This window comes from Vipera berus (assembly GCF_964194415.1).
Source record: "Vipera berus genome assembly, chromosome: 2".
Lineage (NCBI taxonomy): Eukaryota > Metazoa > Chordata > Lepidosauria > Squamata > Viperidae > Vipera > Vipera berus.
This window is the reverse complement of record NC_138203.1, coordinates 198215246-198243216: the sequence shown is the minus strand read 5'-3', so window position 1 is coordinate 198243216 and position 27971 is coordinate 198215246. Positions and strand designations below refer to the sequence as shown.

Sequence of the window (27971 nt, the reverse complement as noted above, 5' to 3'; positions counted from 1 at the left end):
GCCTGAAGAGCACAGATCACAGACTCTAGATAAGTAATCTGTCCTTATAGACTAGTGATTTGTTATTAGTGATTTGTTGATATACTGGGCAGTGTATGAACTTCTTCTTCAGCCAGTTTTGGTTAGAATCCAAGTTGAATAAGAAAGGTAGATTTTTTTTGACTGCATCAAGGTCAGAAGTTAGGATAAGTTTTTATAAGAACCCAACCCAACCAACATAACAAGAAGCCTAGCCCACAAAAGGTCAGTGATGGTGCCAATAGTAAAAGGAAGAAAAAAAATGGGGTGGCCTCATTTTGGAGAAGATGGTTGAATATTAACCAATGATGGGGTAATAACCAATCTCCTCAACTCCTACTTTGTTTCAGTGGAAATTTTGTTAAAATGGATTTAAACAGAATAATTGATACAAGGTACGTAAAGGATAATTATGGAGCATCCGGATGCTATCTATACTTTAGCCTCCAAGGTGAGACCTGTTACATCCAAGGGCTTGTGAAGGTACAGTATTGGAAACCTATTTCTGTGATTTTTCAGAAATTATGATAACCACAATGCCAGAGGATTGAAGAAGGGCAAATATTCCTACCTTCAAAAGAGGGAAGCAAGGAGGACCCATGCGACTACAGATCATCAATTTGATATTGATACTGGGCAAAACTCTGGAATAAATTATTAAGAAATTTGTGAACTTTTAAAAAAGATTGCATTGCACATCAGGAGACAGCATGGATTTATCAAGAATAAGCCACTAATCTTTTCTGATAGAATAATTTGTTAATTATAGCAATAAGGTAAAGGTTTCCCTGTCCAGTTGTGTCCGGCATTCATTTCCGTTTCTTGGCCAAGGGAGCCAGCATTATCCAAAGATACTTGGTCATCTGGCCAGCATGGCTATACGCCAAAGGTGCATGGAATGCTGTTACCTTCCCACTGACATGGTACTTATTAATCTACTCAAATTTTGCACACTTTTGAACTGCTAGGGAGCTGGGGCAAATAATGGGAACTTGCACTCAGATCTCGAACCCAGGCTATCAGCTTTCCAGCTGACAAGCTCAGTGTCTTTAACCGCATAACCATCGTGCCCTTGATTGTAGGAATCAAGTGGTCATAATGTAAGTACAGCAGAGGCTCCATGAGATCTTAACGAAGTTTTCAACATGTAAGCTAGGTTATACAGCTATAAGATGGATGCAAAATTGGTTGGACAATTATACCTAAGAGGTATTTGTGAATGGTTTGAGAAGGATGAAACAGAACAAGAGACTTCTAGAGCACCACTGACAGAAGACATAGAATAAACTAAATCAAAATGGATAAAATTGCTATTAAATCCTACCACCGATTCATGCAGTGAAATGGAAATACTTGTCCAAACTAATTGCTTCTGCAGAACATCATCCAGCTGCCCTCTTTAAAGTGACCAAATTCTTTTTAGGTGTAGGGGCCTGCTGAGGAATATGATTTTTCTGGCATATAATTCAGATTGTTCCCAGTTGGATATTAGCATGGATACTCATCCAGTGGAGAAGCCTGAGGTAGGTAATGGTTTGACTCTGTTGCTCTTGACCCAGGCACACTGGCTGAGGAATTCTGGGCGTTGAAGTCCACAAGTCATAAAAGAGCCAAGTTTGAAGACCCCTGCTCTTGAGGAAGTTGGCAGGATCTTAGGAAACATGAGCTTAGCAGCTTGTGTTTTAGATCCATGTTCCCTCTAGTTGGTAAAAGCTTCCCAAGAGGTGACATGCAGTTGAGTACTGATGGTAGTCAATGCATCTTTGGATGAGGGGGTGATGCTCTAGCCCAGGGGTGGGCAACCTTGGCTCTTTTATGACTCGTGGACCTCAACTCCCAGAATTCCTGAGCCAGCCAGATTTGACATCCACGAGTCATAAAAGAGCCAAGGTTGGCTACCTCTGCTCTAGCCCTTTAAAGGAGACAGTGGTTCTGCCCTCTTCTTAAAGAGCCGTCAGTAGATCCCACCTTGATGGACAATTTTTGTCCTAACTACAACCTCCCTTTCTGGGGAAGGTTGTTGAGAAGATGGTTTGTTGCACTTCCATAGGATTCTGGATGGAAAAAAATTATCTGGATCCCATTCAGTCAGATTGCCAGTCTGGATACAGAATGGAAATATTACTTGTACTTTTTGATGATGTTTGGCAGAAGTGGAATGAGGTTAGTGAGTCTGTCCTTGCATAACTTGATTCTCTGCTGCTTTTGATATCAACTATATATTGTTCTGGGGCAGCTCTGGGGATTGAGAGTCGGGAACAGCACTGTGATGTCCCGGTTCATTTTCTTCATTAAAGTTCATTTTCAGTTGGCTTGAATGAGAACATGTGGCCCAACTTGCGGTCTCTGCTTTGCCCTATTTTCCAGGGTCTGGTCCTTTCTCCAGTCCTGTTTAACTTGGTGAAACTTTAATGACTTGTAGGAGATCATCTGTCACCATGGGGTGAGTTATCATCAGTATGCTGATGATATTCAACTTTATATCTCTGCCCATGGTGAGTTAAGTGATGCCACGACTCCCCTTTCTTAGTGCCTGGAGGCTGTTGATGTGAAATGTAGTCCAGATTCCCAGGAGGGAGGCAATGCATTCCAGAGAAGTAAAAGACAGCAAAGTTTAGCTAGTTTAAGTGGGAGGAAGATAGTCAGAATAGCTCCTCCCTAGGAGTTCTCAGAGTATTGTTTAATGGTGTAAGTAATTTGCTTTAGTCTAGCAAGAGTTCTGTCTATGCACAAGGAACGATAAATGAAACTGCTTAGAAGAATCTCAGCATGTCTTCCTTGGTTTTTGGAGCTTGACAAGATAGGGAGGAATAGGCGAAATGGAACCCTAGCAACAGAGTGGCTTTAGGTTTGGGGCTTCTTGATCCTTGGAGAATTAACATCTTTGCTTGTGGATGGGGTAGCACTGCCCCAGACCTGGTACGTAATCTGGGGATTCTCCTGGGCTTGCAACTCCTGCTCGAGGAACAGGTGGCAGTTGTAGACAGAAGGTTTTCGTATACTTGTGAGTTATGCATCAGTTATCCCCATTCCGGTACCGTATTCTTCTCATAATCACCAATGCCCCTAGTCACCTCCCACATGGAATATTGTAATGCGTTGTACGTGGAACCAACACGGAAGAGTATCCAGAAGCTTCAGCTGGTTCAAACTGCAATAGCCTGCATAGTTTTACACAAATCTAGATTTGCACGTGTGTCACCGTTTTTGCGGGAGCTGCATTGGTTGCCATTTTATTCTGGGTCCAATTCAAGGCGCTATCACCTTTAAAGCCCTACATGGCTCGGGGCCAGGTTATTTGAAGGATCAACTCTCTCCAGTTACATCTACCCAGCCCACCAGAACTGGAAGGCAGGGTGTGTTGTGGGTCCCATCTGACAGAGTGGGGCCGAGAAAAAGGGCCCTCTCTGTGATGACTCCCTCCCTATGGAATATCATTTCCCCAGATATAAGATTAACCCTACTTTGATACTTTTCTGGAAGGTGCTGAAGATGTGGTTCTTTCAGCGACACCAGGTTGACACAGAGCCAATCAAGTAATTGGTTTGATTGTGTTTGATGCTGCTGGGGGGGGGAGGTTACGGGTTTCTGTATTTTGGATTTTTTATTTTGTAAGGCACTCAGAGTCACTCTGTGTGAGCAGCCATATACATTTGTTAAACAAACAAACAAATGGACAGACATTGCATGGTGTTGTTTTTGTACATACCAGTACCAATCTTAAATGCCCATGTGTAGATTAAGGTATTAATTAGCCTTGATCACCAGAAATTAAGTACTTCAGCTTAAGCATTTCTTTCTGTGATGTCTTAGCTCACTCTTTGTCTGTCTGTAATTAATTATCTTAACTGATTGCAAACTGTAATATTTTTGCACTCCCAGGTTGGAAAGCCATAAAAAGCTGTAAGAGAGGCACACCCGATAATAATAATTCCTTAATACTTGGGCTCAATTTTCAAGAGCCAGAATAATTCTAAATGCATTTGGCATCTAACCCAGATGTTCTGAATCGTTCTTGATATCCATACTTGAAAAAAATACCTAAATCTTTTCTGAATGTTTTAAGGGACATGACAGCTGGATAATACACACTCTCAATCCTAATATAAAGTTATTATTTCACTGAAGGGAGTATTGTACATAAGTAAACTCACAAAACCAGCATAAATTCAAACTGCACTATTTCCAAGTTATTAGCCACCTAACTATTGTAAGTGGGTTAGGTATCATTAAGTCAAGCTCCTTCCTATCCCCTGAACCTCCCAAGCATATTTTTTAATTCATCATCCAAATCACACAAGGTTTCATTACTTGAAAGGAACAGTCAGGCTTCAATCAGCCTAGGATTAGTTGATTTGTTTTCTATAGTCTATGATAACATTCATAAGCTTCTTGAAAAAGCATCTATCTACCTATCATATATTATCTCCGGAAAAACCTTTGCTTTAACTATTCAGATCTTCATTATACCAGAGAAATATCTGTACATTTCACAATTTTCTCTATCACTGTCTTCCTCCTTAAAATTGAGCCTTTTTTATTTCTCTACCACACTATACTTTATTTTCTTTATTGTTCAACTGAGCAAACTTACCACCCTCATTTCTTTGCCAACAATAGTGCAGTCACTAGGCACGTGGGCTGACACTGTGTTTGTCATGTCATTGTTTTAACATGAGAGTAATCCATTTTTACTTTCATAATGAGCCAGGAATATTGCAAGCTCTTGCTGCTTTTGGCAAGAGTATCAGTAGCAACCTAGCACTGTAAGATCCATTCCGCTTAAATAAATATGAGGGAGATGGGCAGTTTTTAAATATGATTAAGTAAATAAATGTGGTAATGAGCATATTTTGCATCTTTCCTTGCATCACTCCCCATCCCCCACTAAGTCTATATTTTCATTTAACAAAATGGTATCTCAAATTGTTAAACATTATACCTTCCTGTTTTTGACTTCTGCTGTCATCTCTTCCAACTTCACCATTTTTATCATATAGACAGAAAATTGGGAATCATATACAACCTTGTCTTACTCTGAACTATTCTATATCTCCAAGCTCAGTCTCTACAATATATTCTTATAAAGATTCCTCAGAAGAGTGATCAGATATTCTGGTAACCCTCATTAGTCTTACTTATACTGTACATTTTGGCATGATTTACATAGTCAAAAGCTCTGTTATATCTGATCAAGCAAAAACAAACCTCATTCTGGGGGGGGGGAAACGGAGTGTTGTTTCTTATCTGATTTACATTATCTGCCTTATCTTGGGTCCTCTGCCTTACGGAAATGTGTTTGTTCATTTGGCATTTCCCTTTTTTCATGTATGACTTTATTCTTTGTAAGTTGTATAGCAAAATTTCGTTTGCAATTGCAATTTGTGCAATAGTAAGGTAATTTGCTTTCTCCTGTAACTCTCTTCTTTGCATAGGTATTACCCATGTTTTCCAATATCTGGGCCATACAGTCTTGTTACATGCTTGTTGGAGTCATTAACACTTTTACTGCCTTTCTTCATGGCTTTAAACCTCTATATTTGTTCTTCCTATTCTGCTTAATTAGCAGGCAACAATCCTGTAGGTAAAGCAGAACATTCTAGACACTTCTTTCATTATCTTTGATGATAGGTAGTAGTCATCATGAAAACAATCTGCAGTATTCATACTAAGTTTACAATCTGTAAAAATAAAAGTTTAAACCCTTAATTTGCATTTAATAATTTATTAATTTCTTAAATTATACATTCTATATAGCATGATTCAAATTTTTTTCTGATAGTTTTAGAATTATAGTGCCTAAATTTTGCAAAACATAGAAATGATTACAGACTAAAATGCACAACTTACATAAACATTTAAATAGAACATTTGTATTCCAAAGTCATTCTACACACATTTTCATAAAAATATAAAAAAATAATTCAATCATTGATTCATACTTTAACTAGATTAGGATATTTAACATGTCCCCTCCCACATATTCCTCATAAAAAGGCTCTCACCCCCAAAAAAAGAAACTAAAAAGAAACTATGGATTAATGAATACTTCCAATAGCTATAATCTGTTATTTCTTTTCCATAACCTACAAGAAATGGACTGCAATAATCTTTCATAATATGCATCTTCCATTCAAATGTATTATATATATAACTTGTGCTATGCAAAAAATAAACATTTTTAAATAAGTGACTGTAAATTATAATATGACCAGATTAATCAAATGCATGTTATAGGCTAAGAATTTTTATGCAAAAATATCACAAGGGGAAATATTTAAAGATATCTTTTTTATCCAGCTCCACTGAAAATAAATATTTTTCTCATTGAAAGCATTTATATAACATTTTTTTCTAGGTGCCCAAAATAGTGTGCAGACAACAAAGCAAACACCTCAAACTCCTCCATTTCATAATGCTTTCAGGGCATATTTAATATTAGGGAAAGGCACAAAGATGAAACATTTCAGTTGCAGCACTGAATACTACTCTCCATGCACAGTGCAAAAACAGCTTAAAGGGAAGTCTTTAAGCCTGAACACGTCTGATTAAAAAGATCAAAGCTTTTGGCCTTGATTCAAAGATTCTGATACGTAGTGCAGAGAGAGACATGTATGTAGCTGCCCTGCAAGGATTTTTATTACAAAACTGAAGGTGGTCTTTGTTAGTACTGGATAGTGCTGTTTCTCTTTCAGTGGACAGAGGATCAGGGGTCTGGTCCAAACTGTGTAAAAAGGAGTATCCTAGCCTTCTAGACAAGATGAGGGCACTGGGTACATTAAACCATTTAGATTTGGATGAGAAGAATAATTGCTATTACAACAAATGTCAAGCCACTATTTAAAGAATGACAAAAGTGCAGAAACAAGTGTTGCTAAATATATATATATATATATGTAATAAAACTGTTGCTGCCATATATTCTCATACAGCAGGCTTCTTTTGCCTCAAGATTTCCCTCTGATTTAAAGAGCAATTTGTTATTCATCCTGTGTTTAAATATGAACATGGAGAACCTCTATTCAAGCCATATTCAGAGGGATGAGGGGGTCCCGCCTGGTCTTCAGGTTCAATCCAAGATCTCCCTCCTTCTAGAGGGCTGGAAGCAGCAGAGAAAAAAAAATGTCCACCTGTGTCAAGTGCTGATCAGAAATAAGTCTAACCCAAAATTTGCACAATTTAAAAACAGATTGAATTGATACTGTATTAGCAAAGGCAGTTTAAAAGCTTAATTACTACAAGAGGCAAAGGACGTGTTGATCTGCCTCCAGAAAAGTAATTTGGAGCAGCAAGCTTGAAGTGAACTGGCCCTATCGACTTTTGGTTGCAGCATCATCAACTGAAATCAGTGTTGCCTTGGAGTGAAATAAGTTTATCTCTGGCTTAAATGCTTTTTGCAAGGGGATACCCAGGAATATTAACTGATTTTTGAGTTAAATATTATACCAGGAATATTAACTGATTTTTGAGTTAAATATTATAACTTTCTATTTTAGAAAATGCTACTTTTTGGATATTTCTTTACTTTACAGTGTCATTGTGTTCTCTTTCCACTTTATAATAAACATAAGTACACTCTTTTTTAAACCTGTAATAGAACCCTAAGAATTTATTCTGAAATAATAATAATAATAATAAATCATTACATGTCATCATAAACAAGGATTTGGCATTTAAAGAGACAACTTAAAATGATCTAGTAAAGTATTCACTCATTACTTTTACATTCCACTAAATTACAACCATAATAGCTCAAGGATTTGGGGGGGGGGGAGAAAGGGGGACAATTAATAACTGGCAAAAGGTAAAAACAGAGGCTTAAAGGAACAGAAACACTGATAACTTGATGGTTAGCTGGCAATATTTCTGCCAAATGTAAAACATAGCATGAAGTCTTTCTTCCAAGGATTTCTGGGCTGAAATGTTTACCCAGTGACCAGTTGCCAAGCTAATGCTTTACATGAGAATAAATTTAAACACATCCCTTTCTCTGAAAGGAAGAAAAATATGAAAGTAAGTTATATGACTAGAAGTAGGAGTCAGGAAGTACCCCAAACATTTTCTTTCTCTAACTTCCTCTAAACTGGAAATAATACTATAGACAGAAGCCCGTACAGTTTTAATTTTGAAACTATAGCATAAACTATTTTTATTCCTTTGGGCTACCTCTTACTTATAGTATTAATATCTATTTCTATTGGAAACGCAGTAGATTACTGTAATGAAGTTTTCTTTGCCTGGAAGAGCGTATGAGGGAATTGAGCTTACCTTTCTCTTCCCCCAGCTATCATATCCTCTTCCACAAGTTTGTGTACTGTATAAGTAGAATGAACTAGCCAGCAATTATTCTACCCAAAGAGCAAAAGGAAATTGTACATGGCAGACAGTCAAAACCTAATGTTACAGGAGGGCTTGCAACAAGACTTGAGAGAGAGAGAGCTTAATTGTAGTAAGATACATACCGTACTCCTCAGTATAATGCGAAGATCTCTACCCATCATCATTTTGCATAGGCAAAGTCCAAGAGGGCAACTGAGACAGACAGCCTGGTTTCAATAGGCTCAACAATCCTACTAGACTGAGATGGTAATAAGATGGGTATATAGGATACTGATCACAAAAGAATCCAATTAACATAAATTTGATACTGAGCCATTAACTGACTACAATATTGAACTATTTTTTTTACTATTTCAAACAAGTTTTTTTTCCCCCCTGTACAAAATGCAATATTGTTTCCTCTGTAACTGAGGAGGAACATTAAATATGGCTTTGGGTATCTTAGCCATCTGAAATCAAACTTCATATTCTCCTTCCATCTTACTTAGACTATAAAACTGATGTAAACACAAGATGGCTGAATGACTATTAACACAGGATGATTCAGAAAATATATTCTGCTTTCCGGCATGTAAACATCAGGATGACTGGACCTTAATTCATATAAATATTAGATTTCTTTAAAAATTAAGAAAAAAAGGTAGCATTCCCTATTAAACAGTAATCCACAAAAATACTCTTTCAGTAAGTATTACTTGCCATTTAACAGCTTATGGCCTATCAACTACTATGTAAAAACACATACCGTTTTACAACTGTAAAAACAGACAACCGGTTAGTTTAGTTTGGCCATTATGCATTTTCGATGCGAGTTATTTTTTTTACTGCCACCATAGTCCTAGCATCGCACTAAATCGTTCTTCTTCTTCTTTTTCTTTGGTGGTTCCTCGTCTGTGCTGCTGTCTGTGCTGCTGCTGCCACTGCCGCTGCTGCTGGAAGAACTTGACTCTGTTTCAAAGTCAGAAGAACTAGAAGAACTACTGGATGATGGAGAAGATGAAGAACTGGATGTGCTTTCATCACTATCACTGTCATCTGACGAGGAGGAGGAGGAGGAGGAGTCATCACTCTCTGATGAAGACTCGCTAGCTGAGGTGATGCTGCTGCTGCTGCTGGAACTTGTCACACTTTTAGACCTGGCAGAAGTTTTAAAAGGACCAGCAGACATTATTTAGCAGTTTCACTAAGAGAAAGATTTTACCTTTTTAATAGGAAAAAAAAACAAATAAATACACAGCATTAGGGGACAGCTTGCATCTTGTCCCCAAATAGTCTGACAGTTGCTCAAGGGCTGACATTTTTTGCAGTAGGCCTATGCAAATCGTTCTGTGAGATTTTGCCTCGGCACACATCTCTCAAAGCAGAAGAGTCTGCTGGGCTGTTTTCAAGGCTCTAGTGAGACTTTTCATGGATTACAGGATATATGGCACGTCAAGGAGCAAATCCGTGCCTGGAGGAGTATGATGGAAAGGGACCCTTATCAAATGCTTTGCACAGGCTTACCATGTGGTCATCAATAATCATAAAAGAATAACATACATCGGAAAAAAGCTTTGTTGTTTTAATTAACACATTGAATTGATTCAAGTAATAATTCTGCAGGCATATCAGCCTATGCAATGATATAGAAATTATTAGAAAATCATTTCCTACTGTCAATTATTTACAGCAGGCATTAAGTTCATGTGTCTTCTCCTGCCGCCTTCTTCCTGATGATGATGATGATAAGGCAGGAAGTGTTTGCAGATACTTAAGTACAGTTTTCTGCAGCAAGGTTTCTATGGTGCATTATATAAGAATACATCAATTTTATATGATCTGAATTGCTTGTAACATGTTCCAGGCAGTTTAAGGTTTTTTTTAGTGCTTAAGACCCTAAACAGTTTAGAACCTCACTATCTTGCAACCATTTGTTTAAGGGTGTGCTGATAAACTGGCTCTGCCAGTTCCATTGCTACTGCTACACTGCCAACCAGGTTACTGGCATGTTGCAGCTCTGCTCTGCGCTGGTCTGAACTGGCTCACAAAATTCCAGAACATTTAACAATTGGCTCTTACAAGCACACCGCCGGATTTAACTCATTAGAGCTTGTCCAGCAGGAAAGGCCCTCTTAAAGAAGCTCTCACTTTGTAAGGCCAGTTTGGCCAGCAAATAGAATAGCCTTCTATATTTTTCTCAAGCTACAGAATGTACTGCCTCAGAAGTTGAGTTCGGTCTCTGGATCTTTTTGCTTTAAATATCCAGAAAAGGTCTTGGGCTCTTGGCGGGGGGGGGGGGAAGTGTCACAGTGATAGGTCAGAGAAAGTCTGGGTCATTGTGCAGCAGCTTTGGGAAAAAAGCAGAAATCCATGGTAGGAAAGGGACTAAAAATAAAATTGTCGTCATTATAATGGTTCTTATAAAAATCTATAGTATATCCACACCCATAATATTGTAAACAGTATGACAGTTTTATGGGCGGGGGGAGGAGGAGGCAATATCAAAGATATGGAAAACTACTGAAGATGAAACAAAAATATTTTAAGGACTTAAAAGGCTTCCCTCCTCACATTTTATTTATTAAATCAGTCACAGCAAGTAATTGCCCCAAATGCCTCTAAGCACCTAACAAAGTTTACAATAAAGGTAAAAGAAGTACAATCGCAACTACAAAATTAAAATACATGTTAGCTGAGAAAAATACAGCAGTCACTAATATAGCTAGGAGGCACCAGCTTAGGAAAAAGTAATGCAAGGAATGAAAATTGTTGAAGTGGAAACCAGTAGAACCAGGCTAGAGAGCACTGTTATGTCAACACAAATCAAGTGACTTTCAAGGCCTTCAGGAGAACATCTAGGTATTTACTGACTGGGAAACATACACAGAAGGGGTTTGATTTACGTATAACACAAGAGATACATCTTTTGGCTTGTTGCTTCATGCTTGTCTGATGTTAAAAAAAAAAACCACACAAGACTAACCAATCCGAGTTGTGGTCTGGGAGCTTTCTACTAAGTAGACCAGTTCCTGAAAAAAGGTGATGTGCCTGGAGAGCCAAGAATTGCAGTGAGCCTGCGTAAAGCCTGACAACTGGGGGATGGGAGATGAAAACATTCTTGAGGTACATTTCCTTCGCAAAAATATAGGATCAGGTTTTCATCCAATGAAAATGACTGAAAGGAAATTTAGAATCATTAAAAAAAATATCACAGAGCATGTAACTAGCCTGTGAAATTCATTACCAAATGTGGTGATGACCTAGATATATCTTTAAAAGAGGATTAAATGAGTATGTAGTCGATCAAGGGCTTAGTCTTGAGGACTCAGTGTTTCCCTTGGGTTGGCAGGGTGCCTCCAAATACCAGTTACAGAACAACAATGACAGGAGGGATTAGGTCTCCAACTACTGTTTATGAACACCTCGGAGAGAGTTGGTTTGCCAATGTGAGAAACAGAATGCAGGGCTAGTATGGGCATAGGCCTGATTTATCAGTTATTCTCATGCTCTTTTTTAGCCAGACTTTTTCAATGTGAAAACGTTTTGACATTTTATTATATTTCTGTATTGGCGTTTTTATTGTTGTTAGCTGCCTTGAGTTCTTTAAGAATAGAAGAAAAGGATATAAATCAAAATAATGAATAATCATATTAAAAAGAATCTCTTCTTTCAAGCTAAGAAAGGATCGGAAGTGGGAGAGCATGTCAGTATGAGTCAAAGTGACAGATAGCGATGCTATGAAACTATTAATGTGATAAAATCTATTTATTTATTTTTAATTATTTCTTTACATACCTTTTTTTCTTGCTCTTCCTATCTGTAGTACATTCTCCGGAACTGATTGGGAGGGAAGGGAATCAGGTGGAAAGAAATTACTTCAGTTAATATGTACTTTTTAAAAAGAGTTCAATCAGAAACCTGCACTAACATTAGATCAAAATCAGTTTCTTAACAAATGAGAAATTATAAGGCAAAGGTGGAAATCTAAGATATTAAAAAATGAACAAAAAATAAAAAAGAACTAAATAGAGCTGCATATTTAAACTGTTTAAATATTATTTATAAATCATTCAAAAAATTTCATAACCAAACAGCATATAAATATTGTTCATATGTGAAAAAAATATTTTGATATATTTTGGTTTCTTTTGACTAAGTCAAACTTAAAAGAGAATCAGTTGTACATGTTTAATTGTAATGGAGTATCTTAATATAAATATTTCAGATCTACAAAGCAAGTACACTGAACTTTTTTTAAAAGATGTTTTAGATATTAACTTTTAATCTTAACTAATTCTTTTCTATAATCTTAGTTTAAACCTATCTGCTTATTACATGCATACAGGTCAAAACCTAGTCTCAATTCTTAACAAATCAAGCAGCAACAAAATAACAGAATGCAGAATAAATTATAAATTATGGTATTTAAATGGCCAATAAAACATTTCAATTTTTGAAGAAAAGATCTTAGCCATATAAATAGGAATATAGACCGGGTAGTTCTTTGGTTAGTATAACTATTATTTTCTTCAACGTATTTCTAATGAAGAGTAACAACCCTGACTTATTTGCTGGACTGAAATGTCCAACAATACCCTATTAAGGTAAAGAAATGTACATTATATAGAAAAAAATGGTTATAATGTCACTTAAACAAAAGTGCTAGTAAAAATTAGTCTCTTCCTATTTGTTAAAAAAAATCACAGTAGCAAAAGATCACTTTTATAATATGTCCACTTTGAATAACATCTAATTTAATTATAATTTTAATGTTCTTAGAATGTGCAAAGTTCATTCAGCCAGAAATGGACCATTTCAGAGAATTCTACAAAACTGTTTCTATTTGGATCATCTGATCTCCTGGACATACCATTTCAGGGACTATTTGGCTGTTTCATCGGGAATATTATGTCCAGAACACATTGGACTACTGCTGATTCACAGAATTTAATTCTGGAAAAGGCTGAATCTCCACCCAGAATAGCATGGTCCAAACTGCCTCCCTGGAATTTGGCACAGTCCGAAGAGAAACAAAACATTCCATTTCCATTTAATAATGCACCAGCCTGAATTACATAAATAACTTTTAACTATGAGGGTAAATAGTGAGGGAGTGGGCAGGAAAACAATGCTAGGAACAGACATGGAGTGAAAGGACTAAAAAGAAAAAAGAAAAAGAAGAATTGCAACAAAAGGAGAACCGAACTAGTAGTAGAATAAGTGAGAATAACCAAGGGGGAAAAAAGTGATCACATAATAGTTCCAGGAAAGAAAACAGTTCAAAACTGAACTGTAATAATGTATTTACTGCTGACTTAAATAGCTGCTGCCAGAGTTCTGTTGATCATGATAGAGAGATATTAAAAAGAGCCCCCACTGCAATTGTTTTACATACTGATTCAGAACCTTGAAAAAGGCTTGCTCAGACTTACTCTAATTTATGTCCAAACATACATCCTTACGAACTTATGTCTATTTTAATGGTTTGCCCATAATTAAAGAGAAGAGGCAGTGACATAATATTCTCTTTTCCCATGCACAAGTTTCAGTCTTTATGAGATGTGACAAACATTTTCAATTTGAAGCATTTTCAATTTCAAAACAGGCAGTTCTGATCTCAAACTGCAGCCTTGCCAGAACCCATTCTGCCAGAATGTTCCCCACATTATTTTTCTTGTGCAATTATTACCATCTCTGTCAAATTATCATTTACACTGTGTAAGATGTTACTAATGGTGAGCATTAACCTGACCACTATTGGAACTATTTCAATGTCAAGATTGCTTCTGCAGGGTCCTAGACTCTCTTTTCCACCAAGGGTTAGAGGGCAGAGACAATTCAGATTGCAGAGTAACGAACTGTGCCTGGAAGAAGATGCCCTGTTGAGCCAATTTTAAATCGACTTTTCCCCTTTCTACTATTGTGTTCTAGCAGCTTCTCATAGCCAATGATTCTATAGCTGGACAAAAGTTTGCCTCCAATCCTTCTGTGATTTCCCCTATTCACATGAGGCTTGGTCCTAAGGCACCAATCTTTATCCTCATGACAGGACTTTATGAACTCCTGAATGGGTTTAAGTTTGAAATGGAGTGCTCAGTATCACAGTAAGTATTGTAATGATGTAACAACTGTGTTGAGACAGCCCCATTTCAATATCAGAATGTTTCTGGTAAGGTTCCCGTGAGACGCCAGAACTTTGCTTAATTAGACTTGGTCTAGAAAACTGCTTTACCGTTAGCGGGCTTTACCCTGAAAACAATAAAGATTTTTTTTCAGAAATCTAAATGATTCCTTTTTCCTGAATTTGCTTGTCTCATGGGACTTAAAAAGTTAAGAAGCTTACCCATCTCCACTATTTTCTAAGATTTTTCTAGCCCTTTATGTAACCCTGTCAGATACATGTTAAAACAAAAAAGCTGCATTTTTGCCAATATAAGATTTCATGTCTGTTTTGGAAGCTGAGAGAGAATTAATGTTTTATTGACCTTGTCAATACTATCAATACTTTTACTGACAGGAAGCCATTCATTCAACTCCTGATAACTGCACCCAGGATTCTCTCAAGCTAAAATGAATCCTTTATAAGCTTAGCTTTCAGGATTACCGTATATACTTGAGTATAAGCCGACTCGAGTATAAGCCGAGACCCCCAATTTCACCCCCCAAAACTGAAAAAAGTTATTGACTCGAGTATAAGCCGATCCGCCGTTCTGCAAGCCTCCGCCGCTGGCGGAGGCTGGATCCGCGCTCTGCAAGCCTCTGCCGCCAGCAGAGGCTCGATCTGCCATTTTGCAAGCCTGAATACACAGGAATACCCTGTGTGGCCGCGGCTCTCGGGGAAGCCCTGGCTGTCCGCTTCCTTGCTCCACGCTGCCATTCGGGGCCCGCGCGTTCCCCGGGCAAATCGCGGCGCCCAGCAGGCGAGGAAACACGCCCGCTCCAGTCGCCCCCCCTTCCCTCAGGAGACGCGAAGCAAGTGACCGCCCGGAGCTTACCGAGGACTTGTGCGCGGCCGAGGCTTCGGTGCTTCCAGGATTGCGCGCACCTCTCCCAAGCCGCCGCCGTCCGGAGACCTGCCGAAGTTTGGGGAGGTTTGGGGAGGTGCGCGCGCACCTCCCCAAACCTCCCCAAACGTCGGCAGGTCTCCGGACCTCCGCGCCCTGCCTGCCTGCTTCTTTCCGCTGCGGAAAGAAGCAGGCAGGCAGGGCGCGGAGGTCCGGAGACCTGCCGACGTTTGGGGAGGTTTGGGGAGGCACGCACCTCCCCAAACCTCCCCAAACTTCGGCAGGTCTCCGGACGGCGGCGGCTTGGGAGAGGTGCGCGCGATCCCGGAAGCACCAAAGCCTCGGCCGCGCACAAGTCCTCGGTAAGTTTTTTTGTTGACTGGAGTATAAGCCGAAGTGGAATTTTTCAGCCCAAAAAGTGGGCTGAAAAATTCGGCTTATACTCAAGTATATACGGTATTTGGGTTATAGTGTTATGCATGACATTCTGATACATTCCTCCCCAACGGTGCAGAACTTGTTAGGTTTTCACTCTTCTTTCCTTGTATATATATATATTTCTATAAATGACATGTAATCTTTTACATAGTATATCATACCTTTGTTGTAGTAGCTGGTTCTCTTTTTCTTTAAGTGCTTTTTTAAATTCTGCTGTTCGTGATGGTCTATACAGATATTTTCTTTTCCCTGTACATTCATATGTCCAGTGTCCAAATTCCAAACATTTCTGACACCTTACATGTTGTTTATTTGCCTCTCTGTGGAAATACATAAAAGTGATTGAGACTAGTTGTATTTTATTTAAAAAGTCAGATAGAACAAAAATTTGCTTGTAACTAGATGGCAGTTTCAAACTAACTCCTGCTAGTTATATTATTTATAACTTGATGATTACTCATATTCACACAATTCAATAAATTTCATTTGTTTAATCAGTTTATCTTGCTATTCATCTTGCCAATGACTCTGGGTCGATAACAAAATCTAAAAACCAAAGAAATCAGCAATCAGCCCCATATCTGATAAAATAGCCAAGTTTTAAGAATTCTGTAAGGCCAACTAAGTTGGGGATAACTTAGCTAGGGCAGGTGCTCCAATAGAAAAATCATGTTTTCTGAGACATGCAAGATGGCTTTTGCTAATCAAAGAAACTCAGCATGTTCCTCCTGATATGATGGGATGGATATAGATAATTAAAGAAGGGTGATTCCCTCAAATAACCAGTGCCCATGACGTGAAAGGTTTTATAGGTACAACACACACCTTGAATTACACCTGGAAGCCTATTGAGAGCCAGGATAGCTTGAGTAACAAAAGTTAACATGGCCATATCAGATGTAGCCAGAATTCTAATTGCCCGATGTCCTTCAAATCAGCCAATGTAGAGCCCATTTCAGTAGTCCAATGGAAGATAACCACAGCATAACATACCACGAACAGTGTGTCCTGGTCCAGGAAGGGCACAACCAGCAACATAAAGCTATTCTTGGCCATAGTTGCCACTTGTTCTTCAAATAGGAACCATGAGTCTAGGACAGGGGTAGGCAACCTTGACTCTTTTATGACTCGTGGACTTCAACTCCCAGAATTCCTGAGTCAAATAGCACACTGATTCTGTCTATAATATATGCCCATCCAGAATTAAGGATGATAAATCACTGGCATAAAGGTGTCCTAGCACCCACAGCCACACAAGATTTGCTAGAGTTGAGCTGGAATCTATTCTTCCCTCTCCAGATCCCTGCAACCTCCAAATACCAAGATAGAAATTGCGTGTCAATTTAATAGCAATCATTTTATTTATTTGTATTTCACATAAACCCTAGAGCCCAACTTTACAGAATCTCATGTCCAGTTATTTTGGGGGTAGCACCTCTAAATATCACCTGAATGTCCCAGATTACCAAAGCTAGTCCTTGCCTCCACCTCCTGGCCTTGGCTGATATTACAACTGAACCCCAGGCAGGCAGATTTCCAAGAAGGCAATCTTCCTCTATGCTCGTCCAAGTTTCAATATTGCAAGCAAGGGAGGGAAGTTTTATTATGGATTGTCCTGGCAATTAGTAGCAGCATCTAAACGCCTCTGCCTCTGAAGATTCAATGATTAAGAAATGTAATAGAGAGTAGGGGGCTGAAACAGCAATGGTACAAGACACCAGAACTACATTCCCTGAGTGAGGCCTACTTCCTACTTCCTGCCATATTCCCCATAACCCAACTCCTGCATGGTAAAGGCCAGATAGCTGTCACACCAAACCAGAAGCTGTTTAGCAGCCATAAGGCCCAGGCTGATTGATCCCATCACCAGTCTTCAATTCCTGCTCCTACTGCCATCAGCTCTTATCACTAGAGAGAGTCTGCTGCTACCCAAACTCTTGCAGCTATATCCAGCAGAATATCCAGACCATTTGCTAGGACTCTCCAGCACCTTTTTCTTCATCACTGTGTTGTGCTGATTGCCCCAACGTTTGATTGGAATGGTTGTGGCTAGCACACAAATCAAGTGACCCAAAATGGCTCCTCTCCTATAATCTGTTGATGGTTACTACAAAAGGTCACTTTATAAATGCATCTTCATAAAGCTCTGCACAAGGAACATTTTACATTGTTTAAACAGCAGTCACATTCAAAAGATGTCATTATTAAATGCCTTATACTTAAATATCAAGGTAGCTGGCATATTCATTTTTTGAAATCACTTACGGTTGTGTCTAAATTTTAAAGTATCAGTAATTCATTTGTGCAATTCAGAAATTCATTGTCTGGAATGGTATTTCAAAGCATTTAAAACCAGTTTTTGAGCATATTTAACTAATAATATACGGTAATTATAGAAAGCTGCTAGGTTGAATCCACAATAGCTGGATTCACAAAAAGCAAGCTAAATATACTTTATTTACTTTTAGTTCAGCATACTACTCAAATTCAGCCACTGTAGTTTATAAGTCACAGTTAATGGTTCAGGAAGTTTTTCAAATGCAGCAACTTGTAAACTGAACAACTCATGGCTTAGTATGGTAGGTACATAGTCACAATAAAACCAACAGTCACTGGTTACTCTGCTATTCAAAATTTGCTAAAATATTACTATGAATCACCTAGTGGCAATTAGAATTTATATGATTGATCCATAGTTCACTTGACCCAAGACAATTGAATTTCATCAGTTCTTGAACACAAACCAACTCAATGTATCTCAATATTCACTCAAAAGTGTGTATTGTATTGACTCAAATACAATGTTTGCTTCCTTGGAATAATGCAGATTTTTACCTAAGGTTTTTTTTCTAATCCATAAAGTCATCTTTTAATCTCAATATTAGCTATCTCTTTTAGAATTAGCAGCATAATTTAGAGGAAGATTTATGGTGTGTTGTGATACAATCTCTCTAAGTTATATACTTTCATGTGATATCAGGATGCAAGTAAAAAACCAGTTTTTATTCTCAAAATTTTGTATTAGAGCTTCTGTGCTTATTCAGGATGCACTGCAGGGGGCGAACTAGCTCCACACCAGATTTCAGGGATAAAATTAATGTGTTTAGCCTCTGCAAGGCTTAAATAATATTGCTATGAAGATTAAAGTAGGAAAGAGTAAGAATAAAAATTGAATGTTTAAAATCCTTTAAGCTCTATTTCTAACTAAACTGATTTGATTACTTTATTAAACATTGCTTTTCAGTGTGTGGTTATGGAAAATTGGTTCTTTAATCATGTTCTACGTTTTTAAATAAAGTATTTTGTTAATATTACATTCATTAAAGCAATTTAGCAGAATTTTACAATCCTTTAAAGACATATAGCATATGGAGTGGATTGTTCACTTCTTAGATTCATACCTTCCCAATTAACTGGATTAGAATAAGATTGTTTGCAGAACTAAAGGTAAGAGATTATCTCCCTTGAAAAGGGTGATCTTTTTAAGAGTCTCAGAAATAACTAACTCCATTAACTGATGGTGAAAAATGTTGAAAATTGTACCTATAAGACAGTCAGAAAAACCCTAAACGATTAAACTGTATATGGAAAAATGTGGATTGAGGAATTAAAATACAGCTATAACATAGATAATATCTGGATGGGCCATCCAAACATTTACATAAAAATTTCATCCTGTATTTACAATAAGCTTCTCCTGATGAGGCAGTGGAAAATGGCAACAGATTGTCTGAAGACCAGTCATCTGAAGCTCAGTTCAGATGAAATACAGCAAAGTGTCAGAGAGTGAGTGAGTGTATAAATCAACCAATCTTTTCAAGAACACAAACCTTACTGCAAATTAATAATGTGATATTCTCTTATCACAAAAAGATAAACCACCTTAATTTTACATCTAAGCAATGTTTACAGAATGTGATTAATTTTAGAAAATTAAGACACACAACTTCCAGGCTCCCATTTAATGTGGCTCATTTAACCATGATTTATTGCTTCTTAAAGCTATGAATGTCGTCCACTCCCAGAGCAGCTGCCATTGTCTACAGTACTTAATAGTTTCAAATTCTGATTATTGCTAACAGGAATACCAACAATTGTGAGATTAGATGATATAGTCTGAAAAATATTGTGTTTGTGTGTGAGAGAGAGAGAGACAGAGAAAGATAGTATTATTTATGTTTACTGTTGTGACTATGTATTTACCAGGTTTTCTGAACACATCCAAATATTGTATAAATAATAATTGAAAAAGGATTGAAGACTTAGAATTAAATTATTATTTATTTATTAATTGAATTTATATACCGCCCTATTCCTGAAGGACTCAGGGCAGTTCACAGGGCAAGTTAAAAACAATACAAAAAGAGAGAATAAAATACAATTAAATTAATACAAGCCCACAAAATTAAGATAACATTAAAATTGAAATTTAAAATTAATTTAATTTAGTTTAATTTAATTTAATATAATTTAAAATCCCTCAGTCCAGGCCAGACAATTCAAACAACCAAGTTTTTAAGTCCCGGCGAAACGAGCGAAGATCGGGGGCAGTCCGGAGTTCCGTTGGCAGTTGATTCCATAGGGCAGGCACACCCACAGAGAACGCCCTCCCCCTGGGAATCACCCACCGGCAATCTCTAACCGGCGGAACCCTAAGGAGGCCCTCCCTGTGGGCGCGCACAGGACGATGGGAAGCTGATGCTGGCAGCAGGTGCTCCCTAAGGTAATCCGGACCCATGCCATTTAGGGCTTTATAGGTCATCACCAGCACCTTGAATCTCACCCAGAGGGCAACTGGAAGCCAATGCAGCTCGCGGAGAAGAGGTGTTACATGAGAGTATCGGGAAACTCCCATTACTACTCGCGCAGCTGCATTCTGCACCAGCTGAAGCCTCCGAGTGGTCCTCAAGGACAGCCCCATGTAGAGAGCATTGCAGTAGTCTAACCGGGAGGTCACGAGCACGAGTGACTGTGCGTAGGGCATCTCGGTCCAGATAGGGCCGCAACTGGCGCACCAGGTGAACCTGGGCAAAAGCCCCCCTGGTCACGGCTCCTATATGATCTTCCAAACTGAGCCGTGAATCCAGGAGGACGCCCACGTTACGAGCCCTATCGACGGGGGGGTAGCACCTCACCCCCCATCATTAAAGATGGAGAAGAATGGTTCACTCGAGATGCCAGTGTGCACAGCCACTCAGTCTTGGCAGGATTGAGTCGGAGCCTGTTTCTCCTCATCCAAACCCGAACCGCCTCCAGGCAACGGGACATCACGTCGAGGGCATCACTGAGTTGGTTTGGGGTGGAAAGAAAAAGTTGGGTATCATCAGCGTACTGATGATACCTCACCCCGAAACCACGAATGATCTCACCCAGTGGCTTCATATAGATGTTGAACAGGAGGGGGGAGAGGACCGACCCCTGAGGAACTCCACAAACGAGAGGCCTTGGGGCGGACCTCTGCCCTCCCATCAACACCAACTGCGAATGGCCCAGGAGGTAGGAGAACCACCGTAAAACAGTGCCCCCCACTCCCAACCCCCTGAGACGTCGCAGCAAGATACCATGGTCGATGGTATCAAAAGCTGCTGAGAGATTATGAAAAAGTCCAAAGAAGTTAAGAACCTCTTAACTAATTCCAGCATTACAAAATATTTAAATTTACAGAGAGAACACTTTGAGTGCCAGCATTAGTGAAAGCTCACTATAAAATGTTTAACACAAAGCCAATTAGAAGATATTCATTACATTTACTGTAATATATATAAACAGCATTACTGAAGTCTTTAAAGGTGTTAGCATGTATTTAATCATTAATTTATGAAACCATAATCTGGCTCAATTCACTAACAATTCACTAACACACCAAACAAACCACATTTTAGCTCAGTACTGTACACCTTTAGCCACTGATTCTATTCTATTTAAGACTGTGTAGAATCACCATGCACATAACATTTAGCAGCGCTGCACAGGAAACAACTACCCTTTTATTTCTAATAATGTTCGAACAAATAACTCTTTGTGAGAAAGTTATGGGAGACGGCACTTCCATGTGCACGCCACCAAGCAAAGCAAAACAAACAGGGCAAGAAGTCACGACCATAACTGCCCCGGACACCGATTAAACCGCTTACTCTGCCAGTTTTTCCCCAGCAAGCGATGCTGAACGAAACATACCGCAACACACAACGGCTCTCCTCCCGAGTTTAGCATCAAGGGAGCTAGGACGTCTTTCGCACCTTTACTCCCTGACCCCTGCAGAAGCGGCGGCGTTCTAGGTACTTCAGCACCTGCCCTCTCGACACGTACACGAGAATCCACCCTCCTTAAAAGACCAATTGCACACACGCAACTATGTCTCGCCCTTTTAAAAAAAAGTCTTCCCAATTCTTCCCTCTTAGCGCTGTCCTCCCCTAACAGCTGGGGAGCAAGTGGTTTGGATTTCCCGCGCTTCACCCGCAGGACTGCCTCCAGCTCGTTTAACACCCCTCTCTCGAGAAGCCCAGGGTGGTTGCTTCCCTCTCCAGCCCTTCTCTACCCGCCACACACTCACGCTTGTCTCCGAGCGATCAAACGATGCATGGGAGTCGCCATCTTAGCCATCGGCCGGGCACGAACCCAAGAAGCATGCCGGGAATTCCACCCTCCCTTTTCCTGTTCTATCGGATGACGTATTTCGGCAGCCAGTGAAAGGAGCGGGGAGGGGAACCTTCGGACGGTACCATTGGGCATCGTAGGTGGACGTCTTTGCTCTCTTTTGCTTGCCCGTACTCTTTTTCTTCCGAGTATCTCTCGCCTTCCTTAGCCTTTTCCCGAGCTATTGGTAATCCTTTTTTTCTTGAGGATTCAGTCGAAACGGAGCGGTTTTTATTTAAGTATTTTTTTTATGTCCAACCAGAATGGAATAAGCCATTTCGAACTGCAAGTTCTTTCTTAAACGAGAACATTAGCTATAAAAAGGAGGCGGGGGAGATGCTGGTCTCTGATATGGAAACTTTCTCTCTCCCCCCCCCTCCCTTGTTTCTTTGAGCGTGATGCGTTCAAAACTATACATGTCCTTCAGTCTCGGATAACGCTGCCAGAGTCATAACTTCATACAATGAGGTTCTAAAATCCAGAGATGATAAAAATGGATTGTTACTTGAGACTGTATGGTACAGTTTGTGAATATTCTGTGCTCAACAAAAGGAAGAAACTATAATTTCAAAAATTAATATTTATTGTACTGCTTGTCATATTTTACTTACATGGAAATAATGTGGTTCGTAACAAAACCAAATGTTCAGACTCAATTTGGCATTTTTATCCATTTATCAAGTCCTTCTGAACCTGGGATAGGTAGATATGGATGTTTGATGGTGTTAAACATATTGTCGTTCTGTTTCTATTTTCTGGTATTTGTATTTTGTGGTTATCTCAATTTCTTTCTCTTCTGCTATTTCCAGGTACTTTCATGTCCACTATCCAGACTTCTTTGTCTTTCTTATCAACAATTGTTAACTCTAGGGTATTATGTTGCATAGGGACGCAGTGGCTCAGTGGCTGAGCTTGTCGATCAGAAGGTCGGCAGTTTGGCGGGTTGAATCCCGAGTGCCGTGTAACAGTGAGCGCCTGTTACTCGTCCCAGCTTCTGCCAACCTAGCAGTTCGAAAGCATGTAAAAATGCAAGTAGAAAAATAGGGACCACTACGGTGGGAAGGTAACAGCGTTCCGTGCGCCTTTGGCGTCTAAGTCATGCCGGCCACATGACCACGGAGACGTCCTCGGACAAGCGCTGGCTCTTCAGCTTTGAAACGGAGATGAGCCTCTAGAGTTGGAAACGACTAGCACGCATGTGCGGGGGAACCTTTACCTTTACCTATTATGTTGCATATACACAGACTTTTATGCCTCACAAGTTATAACACAATATGAGAAGGTTTTGATGACTCAAGCAGATTGGAACTTACGCTTAGTCATCTTCACACAACAAAGTATGACCAAAGCTAAAATAAATATAATTTATCTATTGCCTGTTCTACTAATATCTATTTTCTGTAATTGGCCCTTTTAGTCTGTAATTGGTCTTTACAAGATTGTAAACAGAATGTAACTAATTATATACAGTTGATTAATTATATAGTTGATTAAACTATTTCTTTTGGAAGGGCAAACATCAGAACATTATCTAACTCTTAAGATTATGTTTTTTATTTTTAATCCAACAATTACTTTCTCAGTAATTTTTCAGAATCTGTTTATAAAAATGAAAAGACAGCTTTCTGGTATGATATAAATACATTTGTTAAGCCCCTGTTTGTAAATCAGGCGCATAGGCTGAAATACCTATAAAAAATTTGAAATAATATACATGTACTGTATTGTGACAAGGGAATTTATATTGATATTTATGTAAATATAGAAAAGAAATATAATTAAAAAGAATTGTATCCAAACTTATACCTCATTAAACTGAACATTCCTTCTACAGTATAAGTGGAGAAAATTAAAATCTGGCATTCACTGAGGAAATATGGAGGCTTTCATCTTTCCCAATTTTACCTTTTGACATCCATATCTAGAGCCTCTCCATGTTGTCCTAGCAAAATTCCTACCTCCCAGAACAGTGAAGGACATAGTGAAAAACCCTCTTCAAAAAACAAAATTCATCTGAGTGCAATTCTGACTTCAACACTTTGACTGAAGACAGATTCAATTATTCAGAATATGTTAGACCAGGGCTGTCAAACTGCCAGCTCATGGGCCGGTTGCATCATACAGAGGCCGCACCCACCCCAGCTCCGGCAATGCAAAAAAAGTTGCGATACATCGCAACACGTCACGTGATGTGGCATGTTTGACACCGGTGTGTTAGACTAAGCCTAAGAAAAATGAAAAGCAATTCAATCAGAGTGAAGTTCTTTATTTGCTTTGACACAATACAGATAGTCCTTGACTTACACTGATCTCTGAGCGACTGTTTGATGCTATATTGGATACCCAAAAAGATGACCAAGATTGGAAATTCTGAAGGCCCCCTCCCCATGGTCACATGATCACATTTTGGGCAATCAGCTACCAGCCTATACTTACAGCCATTTGTAATGGTTCAGGGTCACATCACCATGATGTACAACTTTCCCCCCCCAGAAACCAGTGTTTACTTTTGGCTTCCAGCAAAGAAAAGCCCATTCTGAACTATGGATTTACTTAATGACCACTTAACAACTGCCACGAAAAGCTTGTAAAATTGGGTGCGGTTACATGATGACCTGCTTAATGACTGGCAAGACTTAAGACTGGGTTCAATTACTTGTAAATCAAGATTACCTATAGACAGGTTCTTGCCAGACTGAACACTTACTACTTCCACCCTAATGGATCTCCTTGGGAGATTCTAGGGAGTGTCAGTCATTTTCCTTCCTCTGTCCCCTATCCAGCTCTGAGCTGGGCTGCCTCTTATCTCTCTCCCCATTGTGGAATGTGGTCCCTCCTTCCTGGGAAACTGCTACTTCACTAGAGTCCATCATGCTAACTCCCCCTTCATGGGCATCATCTCTCACAGAATGTTTTATTTCTCTGTAACACTTCTTAAGCCACTTACTGACTTCTCTAACACTATAGGGAACAAGTTTCACATAGAATTTAAAAAGGCATTAAAGTGGCCTTCTGAGAAAATGCCAGTTTGCATTACGTGTTTATTCATGATTAGCTGAGCCATTGTTTTTCAACAAACTCATTTTTTTCTGGTACACTGAACCATAAATTAACTACATGGACTGAATTCACACAACACATAGGCTAGGACAGTAATGGTAAACCTATGGCATGCGTGTCAAAGTTTTGGTGACACATTAGCATTATTGCAGAGTAACCCAACACCCAACAACTATTCTTGAAAGCACACCCTGTTCTCATGAGATTTTTGGAGGCTGTAGAGGAGAACTGGCCTCTCATGCAACCTCTGAAGACTCCAGAGGCCATGAAAGATCACACCACACCACTTGTCTAGCTTCGTTCAGGTCATTAGAGAATTCTCTGTGTGTTTCTGCATGCAAGCACTTTGGATTCTCAGTGTGAATAGTCTACTGCATATTGTTCCGAAGAGGGGAAAAAACAGGTGGAAGGAACCTTGGAGGTCTTCTAGTCCATCGTGTGATGAAGCAGGAGACCTTATACCATCCAGAAAAAGTGACTGTCTAGTCCAGGGGTCGGCAACCTCGGCTCTTTTATGACTCGTGGACTTCAACTCCCAGAATTCCTGAGCCAGCATAGCTGGCTCAGGAATTCTGGGAGTTGAAGTCCACGAGTCATAAAAGAGCCGAGGTTGCCGACCCCTGGTCTAGTCTCTTCTTAAAAACCTCCAGTGATGGAGCATCCACAACTTCTGAAGGCAAGCCACTGGTTGTTTTCACTGTTAGGAAATTTCTCTTTAGTTCTAGGTTGCTTCTCTTCTTGATTAGTTTTCATCCATTGTATCTTGTCTTGCCTTGGTGCTTTGAAAAATAGGTTGACCCCTTCTTCTTTGTGGTCGCCCCTCAAATATTGAAACACTGCTATCATGTCAGCCCTAGTCCTTTTCACTAGACCAGACATATCCATGAGCTTAAATAGACTCCAGAAGATGGTAGAGGACAGGAAGGCCTGGAGGAATGTTGTCCATGAGGTCGCGATTGGTCGGACACGACTTCGCAACTAACAACAACAACAACAAAGACATATCCAATTCCTGCAATTTCTACTGCCTCTGAAAATTGCATGAGAACAGAGCATGTTTTCACACGGATTTTTGGAAGCTGCAGAAGAGCATTCTCCAGAGCTGCTTCAAGAATGAAGGTCTTATGTGAACTAGAGCAGCCTTGGGTAGCTGCAGAGGCCTGTCAACAGAAAGAGATCACTGCCTGAAAGTAAGATGTGGCAGATCCCGGGGATCACACATATGATTGGACTATATATTTTTAAAAAGTAAATGGATATGTAAAGAATTGTTCCACTTTTGTTTTTTTTTTTGGGGGGGGGAGTATGTATGACATGCTAGAAGACTCAAATTAGGCATTTTCTGAATTTTTTGACACATTGAGCCCAAAGGATTTGTTATCACTGACCTCTTCGACTAATGGTATAATAGATTTGAACGCAGCAATTATGCATGTTCCTATTATGAAATATGTACAAATTACGGTAAGAATATTCATTTAGAGACAATATCCTTTCATGGATTTAATATCTGTAACAATATAAGCTGTTAAAATAACTAAGTTACATAACCATTATATTTATAATACGGAAATCATTTCTGAAAAAATGGAATAGCTGAAAAAGTCTTAATATTGTAACTGTGAGATAATAGCTCAATATAAAGTTTAATTCAGCAGGGTTCTAAGAACCATGTAATATTATCTGCGGCATAATTTGAATTTGGCATCTGAGAAACATGATATTCCTGAGTACCATATGTGCATGAAGGTCCCAGAATAGAGAATGAGCAATGTGCTACATGACATGTTTAGATTATGCACAGTGACATCAGAATTGCATTGGATTAATATTAGCTGTAGCTTTTATTATGATCACAATCAACAAAGCAGAATATGTAGACATAAAAAGGGATTTAATGGACAGGCAGAGTATATATATATATATATATATATATATATATATATATATATATATATATATATATATATATATATATATATACACACACACACACACACACACACACACACACACACACACAGGGCTTTTTTTCTCATAGAACGCTCAGAACGGAGTTCCGGCACCTTTTTTGGATGGAACCTTGTAGGGTAGGCAAGGCAGGTTGTATGACATGTGTGAGTTCCGGCACCTTTTTCTTTTACAAAAAAAGCACTGTATATATACATATACATATACATATACATATACATATACATATACATATACATATACATATACATATACATATACATATACATATACATATACATATACATATACATATATATTAAGTTGGAAGGGACCTTGGAGGTCATCTAGTCCAACCCCCTGCTAAGGCAGGAAACCCTATACCATTTCTGACAAATGGCTGTCCAGTCTCTTCTTAAAAACTTCCAGTGTTGGAGCATTCACCACTTCTGGAGGCAGGTTGTTCCACTGGTTAGTTATAAAATTTCTGTTATACAACATAAAGTGAATGGAAGGAAGAGTTAATATTCCAAGCTTATAATTCTA

General features: G+C 39.0%; 1 protein-coding gene across 4 annotated transcripts; it reads right to left on the bottom strand.

Moving 5' to 3' along the window:
* Window positions 1-4924: 4924 nt before the first annotated feature.
* ZCCHC10 (zinc finger CCHC-type containing 10) lies at window positions 4925-22388 on the bottom strand. 4 transcript variants are annotated; one of them, XR_014025334.1, is made up of 5 exons: window positions 22333-22388; window positions 15941-16099; window positions 12133-12174; window positions 8481-9494; window positions 4925-5699 (listed from the first exon to the last, which is right to left on the bottom strand). XR_014025334.1 is itself a non-coding variant. In XM_081319537.1 (4 exons), exons 1-4 carry the CDS (start codon window positions 22380-22382, stop codon window positions 9197-9199), a joined length of 549 nt encoding a protein of 182 aa, XP_081175663.1. In that variant the 5' UTR covers window positions 22383-22388; the 3' UTR covers window positions 4927-9196. The 4 variants fall into 4 exon arrangements, 1 of the variants encoding a protein (XP_081175663.1); XR_014025335.1 differs by having other exon boundaries at window positions 4926-8596; window positions 9104-9494; XR_014025336.1 differs by lacking the exon at window positions 4925-5699 and having other exon boundaries at window positions 8534-8550; window positions 9104-9494.
* Window positions 22389-27971: the final 5583 nt, after the last annotated feature.